The sequence below is a fragment of the Dermacentor variabilis genome, chromosome 3, assembly GCF_050947875.1.
Source record: "Dermacentor variabilis isolate Ectoservices chromosome 3, ASM5094787v1, whole genome shotgun sequence".
Classification (NCBI taxonomy): Eukaryota; Metazoa; Arthropoda; class Arachnida; order Ixodida; family Ixodidae; genus Dermacentor; species Dermacentor variabilis.
The window spans coordinates 67662444-67673490 of record NC_134570.1 but is presented as its reverse complement, the minus strand read 5'-3'; the positions used below and the strand labels follow the sequence as shown (position 1 = coordinate 67673490).

Sequence of the window (11047 nt, the reverse complement as noted above, 5' to 3'; positions counted from 1 at the left end):
TGTAGCGCAGTTTGCAAACTCAAAAAAGAGATGTACAACGAGATCGTGTTGCGGTGAAACGTGAACCATTGCTCGCTGGCTACGTGTCATCGGCATCTTGGCATCTCTTAATGGTTACAGTACCGTGCTGCTGTGCTGAATGGCCGAGGTTCGATACCACCGTCGGTCACGCACTGTTTTCTTTCTTTATATTAAAGCGAGGTGAGACAGGAACCTGCCTTGTTCTACCTACCTGTACCTGTGTGTTGCAAAGTGCAGGAATTCAGTAACCAGGCTGAAGGAATCCAATAACCCCCAGCGTATCTTTCTTTTACGAGTTCCAGGCGTTCGCATTATGAAACTCTTTGGTGCGCGCGAGGGTTCGCAAGCGAAGAGGGAGAAGACAAAGAAGATTGCGCGCTCGAGAGTGGACGAGCCATTCGAAACTCAACAAAGCTGTTCACACCGCGCAGAAGAGAGTAAACAGACATGCCGACCAGCAGCGTCTCACCAGGTTTTTACGAGTGGACCATGCCCGTTCCCCGCGAACTGTGGAACCCCCAGCACCCGGAGCTGCTGCTAGCGGCGAAGCCGTACGCTCACGTCGAGACTGTCCTGGGCTACACTTTTCGTGATAAGGTGAGGCAGTCTCGGGAAGGGAGGGAGCAAGAAAGATCAAGGAGGCGCGTCGTATCGCGTGAGGCTGCAGTAGACAGACGCAATGGATATCCTGCGTATTTCCATCTCCTACTTCGCTGTTTTCGATTAGTGGTCGAGGATGTTCCTTAGAAACGAAATCATCAGGATAAAAACTCGCCGTGTTTTCTATACGTGCGCCCTTTCGCGCTCAACTGTGCTTGCCTGTGATACGGGACTGCGAGCTTGTCCTTTTACCGCTCTACCCCCACTGCGGCTATTCATGCCTGTTCGAGCAGTAAGAAATGCGTTCCTTGCAAAGTGGAGAAATAAAAAGGCGATGATGGGAATGCTTTTTCCGTGTTCTTAGGTAGCGAGCTATAGCATGCGAGATTGTAAACGCTGTGGCGTGTGGGTGTATTAATGTGATTAGCACTCTCAGCCTGCTTCCGCCACTACAGATAATAAATAAAGATGTATTGAGCAATACGGTGTGTCGCTACATTGCTCGAATGATAATAGAATTAGCGTCGACAGTCATTGTGAGGTGGGCTCCGCCGGAATTTTTTGTTCGCTCTCACTTCCTTTCTTACTGCAAGGCGAATTTCCAGACGTTGTAATAGTAGTAGTAGTAGTAAGTGAGCATTTACTTATTTAAAAGGTATATAACAAATTGCGGCACAAGCCATGTCACGATGACTGTCGACGGTAATGCATGATCATTGAACCTACAGCGACACGACGTACTGCCACCGTCGAAACGAGTTATACAAGAGGAACGTACTGCAGCGGGACTCATCTCTCGCGCGTCCCTATTTAGTCCCTAGGAACACGTACTCGACGCCATCTAGCGCCGCTATCGCGGAGCCGGTGCGTGGCCTCCGAAATGCACGGCGCGATGATGCGTGCGAACACTGAGAAACACGTCACGCGGCCACCGGGCTCCTCTCTCGCGCTTCTTTCTGGACACGCATGCGCCATTCAGCGACACTCGTGAGAAGTCCGCGCGTGGCCTCCGAGACGAGGAGCGTGGCGCGCCAGCACCTTCGAACGCTGACCATTATTTCCTCACTTGCTGCACACTGTAGAGCGGCACATGCTCGGTGACCCAAGTTGCCGGGAAGTTCGTCGAAAAGCGACACATACCCGGTGGATTCATGGCGCAGCTCGCTAGAGCGTTGGCGTGAAAGGCGTTCATTGAAAAGTGGCGCACACCCAATGCAGTTGTGGGGCAGCCTGTTATAGGCGTCGAGTCGCTGTCCTTGAGAAATGCTTGTGACGAGGATTCGATTACTCTTAGCATCGGAGAAATTTAAGGGATCTGTTTTTCGTAATTGTAGAACAGCACGTTCCCAGTGGCACTACCTATTCACTCAATATAGTTGACGTCAAAGGTGTTCTTCGAAGCGAGGCACACACCTACTGGCACATACCCAGTTGCCCATGTTGACATCGAAAAGGTTCATTGGAGACCTGCACAGACCGAGAGGCACATATAGTACTCCAAGCCGGCGTCAAAGAGTTTGCGTTACGTGCACAGACCTGCGTCCACAGTGACGCATGCCGGCGTGAAAGAAGTTCGTTGAAGAGCGGCACGTATCTACGTATTACCGCACACTCATCGACCCAAGTTGGACCGATGGTTGGTTTCGAACCCTGTTACTTCCGCACAGCAGCGCGATGCGCCACCACTGACTACCCAGTAAACCAGGTATAGGTAGGAGGACCGTTAGGTATATATATATATATATATATATATATATATACTATAATTAGATAGCCCCGGAAAGAGTGTGAAGTATTCAAAGAACGGCTAACGCATTATTACAGGAAGACAAAAGAAAAACGTTACTACTGACCGCTGTAACTGCCTTTGACAGCATTTCCTGATGAGGTTCCGCGTGCTCTGCGTTTTGCCATAATTCATAGCCCTGCCGCTGGCAACTCTTGCACTGCAGCCGCGATGCGTGTGCCACAGAAGTACCGTTCGCGTGACGTCATATCTCGTACGCTGCCAATTGTGGCGCTTCGGAAAAGAGTAGCGCGCAGGGTTTTGTTTGAGTTCACAGACATATTTTCACGCCTTTACGTCGGTGTATACATTGCAGAAACGACCGTCACCAGCTGACACCCGCACCGAGCGTGTCCGCTTGCTATGCGCAAACCTGGTAAGCTATCTAGGGGCCCCATCAGGACCTCCACTCTTCGCATATTCGCACCGCGCAGGGTTTCCTACTCATGGCTTTCACCCACGAGTCGTTTCCGCCCGCTTCTCGCATCGTTCCGGGATACATGCGTCCTTTGGACTTCATGGGTGACGCCCTGCTGAAGGAACTGCTGACCGTCCACCTGTACGGAACCATCTATCCCCTGACGCCGAAGGCGCTCCACGAGACGCGCAAGCGCCTCGAGAGCAACCGCTTCTTCGGGTACGTGGTGGTCCACCACGGAATGCACAAGCTGCTCCGGTCCGCGTCCTCCGCGCTCAGCGAGGACATCGTTGGATACGTGAGGAAACTGAGGGACGGGGTGAGTTGAGGGCGCCGAAAAAAAGTCACGTGAATAACCAGTGGTCGAACGAGGAATGTCGCTGGAGCCAACGCTTCGACAAGAACATATTGTCCGTACGTCAGGGCAACAACTGCCTTCCTCAGCAGCGTTTATGTCACGTTGTGGTGACCCCAGAGTTTCATATACAATAATTATTGCACGAAACTCTGTGGTAGCGACGGTGAGCGACCACAGTGCCACAACGCAAGTAATGAAACCGTTTAATGGGCGAACCTTTGTCGAGCAGGGCAAGTAGCACTCAGCACAATGATAACAGCGAGCACACTCGTAGAGCGCTGAAATTTGATCTGCGGGTCAAGCGCACCGGCTTTTATGCATGACTTGTCGAGTGTTTCAGCATAATCACTGGTGTCCGCATGCCTTCCAGAAAGCACTACACAATTGGTGTCGAGCATACAATTTGATTACACAAAAAGGTTCGGTGGCAACAGACCACGGTTAGCAGCTTTAGATATGCAGAAAGGCGCGTCTTGTGCTGGGCGATAACTTTGGACATTTGTTAGCCGTTAGAAGAGGTCACCGGGAAAAGTAATAAGTGCACGTGGCAATATAACCGTTGCTCACTCTTTCCCATCCTTAATAGAGAAGGAAGAAGCGAATCAGCTAGCTGGTGCGATGGTGAGAGACGTGAGTGTTCTAAAATAACAGAGGGGGAAGATGATAGGTTGCGTTGATACTGCTGTTAGATCTTGTTATTTTTTTTGAACATTTTGATTTCCATTACCACATTGTTCTTCTTCTCTTCCCCCATTGAGTTTGGAAGAGAGAGAGAGCAACGAGCACATAAACGCTAAGGAAAGCAGTTACCGTTCTTTCCCGTGTAATAAAACATATTGTTACGCATGAAGAAAACGAAGACCAGTGAACGTGCTTGCGGTCCCGAGTGGAAGAAGGAAGAAGAGAACGACGCTCAGTTGATAAACCAGCTGACCGCTCTTGCGCTCACCTTCGCGACCTAAAGTAAACGGTCCCCTTCATCCGTCAGGGTTATAAACGGTCTCCTTCGCGCGTAACAAAGTGGTGGAGGTGCTGGGTACACGTCCTTTTTTGTTACAGCATTCAAACGGCGATAGTCGACGCAAAATCTCCAAGATCCATCTTTTTTTTTAACAAGAATCACTGGAGCTGCCCACGGACTTGCTGACTCTTGTACGACTCCCTTTTTCATCATTTCGTGCACTTGTTCGTTGATAATCTGGCGCTCTGATGGTGAAACACGATATGGCTTTTGTCTAATCGGATTTGCTGAACCCGTGTTGATGGTATGGCGCGTTCGAGACGCAGGGATTGCAGGTATATTGTCCTTCTGCGCAAAGTCGAATACCGAAACGTGCTTCGAAAGCACACCCACTAACGTTCGGCGTTCACTCGTGCTGAGCGATTTATTGACCATCGACAAAAGGGCCGTTTCCGAACTGTGGCCGTCAGGTTCTTCCGGCACATCTGTAAGTTGAGCCACTGATAAGGACGCGTGTTCCCTGGCGAAGGCTAATTTCATGCCCTCAGATAGTATAACGGGCTCCTTAGAACAGTTTACGGTCCATAAGCCAGTGCGTCCGCCTTTGATCGACACCACACAATGTGGAACCAAAACATTCTTCTTCATACAGTTAAAGTGCATCGGTTCTACGGTAGCTTCGAAGCAGTCGGAATCGGCGCCGCAACAGACAACGGGAACGCAAACGGTAGATGATGCAGGTATGACCGTATCACCACAAACACACAGTGTAGTTTCGCGATCTACAGGGTTCTCCAGGAGTCCTGATGGAATCCTACCACTTAAGAATACTTTTCCGGTGCGGCAGTCGACAGTAGCACCACACTCCCGCAAGAAGTCCATGCCGAGAATAACATCATGGGTCGACCGAGGAATAATTACGAACTCTGTCGTAATAACATGGCCTCCCAAAAATACGTCAGCACTACACACACCAATAGGTCGCAACGGCTCACCACTCACTCCACAGAACTTTGAATCTTCGTCCCATTTAAACAAAACCTTTCGCCCTAACACGTGTTTAAACGAGACACTCATGACCGAAATTGTTGCGCCTGTGTCCACCAGAGCCATCACAGGGACATTATCTACAAGCACGCGCACTTTGTTTTTCAGCATCAACACAGGAGGTATTTCTGTCAGTAGCACGTCTCCAGCGACCTCACCTCCATCGGCCGCGCTAGCTAGTTTTCCGGTGACGAAGGGGACGCGGTGCGACGCAGCGGTGAGGGAGAACGGGGAGCACGACGTTGCGGTGGGGGTGTCAAACTTCTGTCAGATGCTGGGGAGCGATTCCGGGAGCTGCTCGGCCAATCCTCGTCGCCAGACGATACGTGTGCTGGCCACGGGGCACCGTGTGGCCGTTCGGAGGGCCGAAAAAACTCTGACGGCTGGCCATACCATGTGGTTATACGCTGGTTGCAAAACCGCGATATATGACCTGGGACACCACAGGAATAACACACCGGGAGAGGTCTAAACCTTGGTCGTTCGTCGATGAAGCGGATATTATCATTTTCCCGCGTGTAGTGGGTTGGTTCGTGGCGAGTGTCACGACGATACATCGGGCGTCGAGAAGGCGTGCGCTGAGTGCGTTGGTCATAGCGCGGAGTCGGCGGGCGTGTTGTCATCCTCGACTGTGGGGCTGCGCTGTACTCCACGGCCGCTGCGGTAACCATCGGTTGCCAAGGGGCCGAATGTGGCGCCGTCATAGCCTCACGTGACGTGTACACGCCATGGTGGTCACCAGTGGAATGCGACAACCCTTCGCGGCGGGAAAGTTCCTCGCGGACAATCTGTCGGATGGTCGAAGGAAGGTCGAGGCAAGGACTCGTGTCCACACTGGCAACCGTCGTAACGTTTGCCAACCGACCAAACTTTGGCGCAATCCGACGCATCTTGAGCGTTTCAAAAGTTCTGCAGTGCCGTATGACATCGGACACAGAACTGAGGCTCTCCTTTCCAATTAGAAAATTGTACACATCCTCAGCCACTCCTTTCAGCAAATGCCCAACTCTATCTTCTTCCGACATGCGAGCATTGACCACCTTGCACAGCTTTAACACTTCTTCGATGTATGTTGTGCATGTCTCACCTGGTAGCTGCGCCCGTTGCGACAGTGTCTGCTCCGCACGCTTTTTTTTGGCGACTGAGTCCCCAAAACACGCCTTTAACTCGTCAACAAAATGGTCCCACGTCGTAAGCGCGTCCTCGTGGTTCTCATACCACACGAGGGCGGTATCGGTCAGGGAGAACACCACGTTGGTGAGCTGAGCGGTTGCATCCCACCCGTTGGATTTGCTCACTCGTTTGTAGTGGACGAGCCACTCGTCGGCATCTTCCCCCGCTTTGCCTCCGAAGGTGGGTGGAACTCGGTAGTATGGCAGCGGACTGCTAGGCGCTGCCCTCGGAGTGGCTCCTTCTTCTGGCATGTCGAAGATGGTCACGGCTGATGGCGGGAGGCCGGCAAGTCGACGGCTTCGACGAAGCTGCGGCAGTGATGGTTCCGTTGTTGTGAGCGATACCCCGCACCTCCACCACTATGCCAGTGGCATAGGTATTCGTGCCGTCCTAGTTCAACGCTGCGGTGACCGCGAACACGTGATCGCATATGCAAGCCGCTCATTAAGTAGGCCCGAGCAGAATTACACTGTGACGGAACAAGAATGCCTCGCGGTAATATTTGCGGTTCAGCGGTTTCGTTCTTACCTGTATGGACGCCCCTTTACAGTGGTCACCGACCACCACTCGTTGTGTTGGCTTGTGAATCTTCGTGACCCTTGTGGCCGCCTTGCGCGCTGGGCGCTCCGACTGCAAGAATACAGCTTCACCGTCTCTTATAAGAGTGGTCGACGACACGCTGATGCGGACTGTCTCTCGCGTATGCCACTTAGTACTACGGACTGTGACGCCGACGACTTCGATCACCTCGTGGCTTCTGTGTCGCCGCGTTTTCCAGACTTCGACTGCTTCAAAACCGAACAGCGAAAAGACGATAAATTAACACCGCTCTTCACCGCTACGACCGCCTCGACGACAGCAAACCATTTCTGTGTACGTGATGGACTCCTCTATAAGAAGAACTTTTCCAGCACTGGCGCACGTTTTCTCCTAGTGGTGCCGGAGAGCCTGCGCACAGCAATTCTGCGTGCTATGCACGACGACCCTACGTCTGGCCATCTGGGTTCGGCGAGGACACTTTACCGGATTCAGGAACGCTTTTATTGGCCTGGAATGCGACAATCTGTTGAGACGTATGTGGCCAGCTGCATGCAGTGTCAGCGCCACAAACGGCCATCTACTGCTCCGGCAGGTCTTCTGCAGCCGATCCCGCCTCCAAGCACGCCTTTCCAACAAGTGGGCATTGACTTCGTAGGCCCATTTCCCAAATCAGCCAAGGGAAACCGCTGGATAGTTGTTTGCGTCGACTACCTCACACGCTACTGCGAGACGGCGGCCGTGCCCTCCGCAACTGCCACTGACGTTTCAACATTCCTGCTGCAATATGTGATCCTGCGACATGGTCCGCCCCGCGTGATCATCAGCGACCGTGGACGACAATTCACAGCGGACGTCGTAGAGGAGCTGCTTCGTTTGTGTGATTCCCACTTGCGTCACTCGACACCATACCATCCACAGACGAATGGGCTTACGGAGCGTACCAACCGAACTATTGTAAACATGCTATCTATGTACGTTTCATCCGACCACAAGAACTGGGATGACGTACTGCCTTTTATCACGTACGCATTCAACACCGCCAAGCACGAGACCACCGGCTATAGCCCTTTCTTCCTGCTGTACGCACGGCCACCCCGGTACACAATCGACACTGTTTTCCCCTTCTGCAGTCACGAAAATTCCACTGTCGCCGAGACTCTCTGCCTCGCCGAAGAAGCTCGTCGTATTGCTCGTTTGCGCACTTTGGCATCGCAGGACAGATCAAAAGTACGCTACGACATTCGCCACCGTCCGGTAACATATCGCCCTGGTGATTTAGTCTGGCTGTGGACTCCAGTACGGAAACGCGGGTTATGCCAAAAGCTTTTGGCCACCTACGATGGACCGTTTGTGATTATTAGCAGACTCACGGAAGTCACGTATAACATCGCTCGCCTCACGGCGAGGGGTAGAAGAGCTGCCAAGACACAAGTGGTCCATGTCGCCCGCTTGAAATTGTTCACGTCAAGACACATGGATTGACTCGCCCGGCGGGCTTCGTCTGCGACGAGAGGAATGTTACGCATGAAGAAAACGAAGACCAGTGAACGTGCTTGCGGTCCCGAGTGGAAGAAGGAAGAAGAGAACGACGCTCAGTTGATAAACCAGCTGACCGCTCTTGCGCTCACCTTCGCGACCTAAAGTAAACGGTCCCCTTCATCCGTCAGGGTTATAAACGGTCTCCTTCGCGCGTAACAATATATTAAAACTTTAATTTGCCAATCGCCCAATGAGAGTTCTGCGTTTCGCGCGTAATTTAACAGTGAAATGAAAAAAAAAAATAACGTCGCATTCTGCACCCTGAGCTCAAGCTGCTATTTGTGGTCGTAATTCTCAATCATTGCAAAAAGTCACTTTTTTTTTTTTTTTTTGCTCGAGAGAGTGCCTGGACACCATCAGGTACACTCATCATAAGGACATCATCACTCTGTACACAAAAGGATGGTTTGCTGGACAAGTTGGCGCTGCATTCTTGAAGCGAGCAGTGCGAAAATACTTGATCCGAAGGAAGGAAGAACGTTTTTACTGAAATCACACAAATACCTGGCGTTAAAAAACTTACGTTGCCTGCCTCTCTTTCCCACTCACTCACTCTCTATCTATCTATCTATCTATCTATCTATCTATCTATCTATCTATCTATCTATCTATCTATCTATCTATCTATCTATCTATCTATCTATCTATCTATCTATCTATCTATCCAATCACCCTCTCTAATCTTCCCGCACCAAGGAGTATCCGGGCTTCCGAATTGGGGCTCCTCCCAAGCCCCTAGCGGACGCCTTCGAGGCCCTGGCATCAGCCGTGTACTTGGACTCGGACCAGAGCAAGGCTACCCTGTGGCGTTCCTTTTTTCCCCTGCTGCGGCGCCAGATCAACGTGGAGCTCCAGAATACCGCTGCCATAGCCACAAGGAGGGGCAGCTCTACGACGAGCGGCAGCGAGTCATCCGATGAATAAACGCCGCTCGCCGGATGGTTATATTTCCCGTCTAAACAGTGACGCGTTGAATTCGCATTTCCTCTGCATAATTATCCCGTAGTCTACTTTCCAGGAAAATAAAGAAAAATAAGCTTCTCCACATGGGCTTCTTCGTTAGACATAGTATGAGTAGAACTTGTTACTGTGCGAGATGGTTGAGATTTAATGAATGCATTGTTGCGCTAACAGGAAAATAAAGACTTGGGAAGACAAGTAAGAAAAGGTAGGTGGAGCGCTGCACTTCAACTAACCTTAGTCTTGCAGCAGAGTAGGTAGAATCAACAAATGCACATGCGTACATCAGTGCTGTCTAGAGCGATGACAGTGACGTTTTTAACAGCTGCATCTGGTTGTCAAGCAGCAAAACAGGCGTATCAACTCGTGCCTCGCTATTTTATGTGATGTGCCTCCAAAAGTTCTCTTGCTAACGTATCACCACTCCTGCCATCCTTACCCATCTTAATCTCACGCAATATAGTGGCTGCCATTCGCCTGCCAAGTAAACCATGAAATGCGCAGGTAAATGCGCCTTACCTTTGTTAATTATAGGCAATTCATGCTCCCGTGTCCGGTCATTGACACATCTCTCTGTTTGGCCCACGTAGAACTTCCCACATTTCAGCGACATCTCGTATATAACGCCAGTCGCACATTTTACGTACGGTCTAGTGGGGTTTTTCTGGCACCACCCTGTCCTTTTGTCAACGCGGCTTATGCGCGGACACAGTCCAGCCAACTTGTGTGGCACCGAGAAAACAACTGGCACACCAAACCTATTAGCGACTTCAAGTTATGGGAAAGTTTGTGGACGTATGGCACCACTGCGGGTTTGCATGCTTTTTGGTCAGGGCTAGGCGTATGCTTTTTCCTATTCCCCTTCTGGAACAATGTTTTTGACACCGCCCCTACTCCCCCTCCTCCTCCCCACGTCAATGTCTGCGACAATGCGATTTTGAGACAATGTCTAATTTCAGGATAGAAATAACGAAAGTTAAGGCAAACGCGTTCTACGAGCGCACTCAGGTCCTTCATATCCTGGTCTAATTATACGAAAGTCGAATTAACTGGAGTAGGATGAACGGAATTGTATATACTGTAGTACTTTTTCTTCTGAAATACAAGTGTATATACTACTGTCGTATATTCCAACCAACCTGAAGGTAATACTTAACACGAAATAATTACAATCGGACTAACAGGGTGTCTACCAAGTTGACATTTCGAAATTCCCTGCGTTTTCCATGTTTTCCCTGAGTGCCTTTTCAAAATTTCCTGAGTGACGCAGAACTATGTTTTATGTCAAGACGGGCTTAAACCATGTCACCCGATGTTGTCAGTCTTTAGTAAGCTTGCGAAAAAAACAAATAACGAACGAATTAATTTTATTTGAATACTAAGGAGTAGCGTTAATTTTATTCAAAAAGAGAGTAAGAAGGGGGGGGGGTGTAACATGCACAGCAAATATCTTCGACAAACATTGCAAATCGAGTCGGACATTCTCAAATACGAATAAAAAGGAAATGCATACAAAAGCAAATATTTTCGAATATGAGCTATTTCTATCAACTGATAGCAAGCTCAGTGGTACGAGGCCAGAACTTTGTCACAATTGAGATTCTCTCTCAACAGCTCGTAAGTCAACCTCAACTGTCCTGGCAT

At 50.3% G+C, this 11047-nt stretch overlaps 1 protein-coding gene across 1 annotated transcript; it reads left to right on the top strand.

Annotated features, from left to right (window-relative positions):
* The first annotated feature begins 380 nt into the window (after positions 1-380).
* Positions 381-9488, top strand: LOC142575819 (uncharacterized). The gene is made up of 3 exons (XM_075685496.1): positions 381-618; positions 2842-3144; positions 9140-9488. The coding sequence occupies exons 1-3, from the start codon at positions 469-471 to the stop codon at positions 9365-9367; spliced, it is 681 nt and encodes a 226-aa protein (XP_075541611.1). The 5' UTR covers positions 381-468; the 3' UTR covers positions 9368-9488.
* Positions 9489-11047: the final 1559 nt, after the last annotated feature.

Bases quoted from the DNA above. Each gene is read 5' to 3' on its own strand.
- LOC142575819 (XM_075685496.1), top strand. From the start codon at position 469: ATGCCGACCAGCAGCGTCTCACCAGGTTTTTACGAGTGGACCATGCCC. The intron at 619-2,841 runs GTGAGGCAGTCT...CGCACCGCGCAG, and splicing joins GCTACACTTTTCGTGATAAG to GGTTTCCTACTCATGGCTTT. The intron at 3,145-9,139 runs GTGAGTTGAGGG...TCCCGCACCAAG, and splicing joins TGAGGAAACTGAGGGACGGG to GAGTATCCGGGCTTCCGAAT.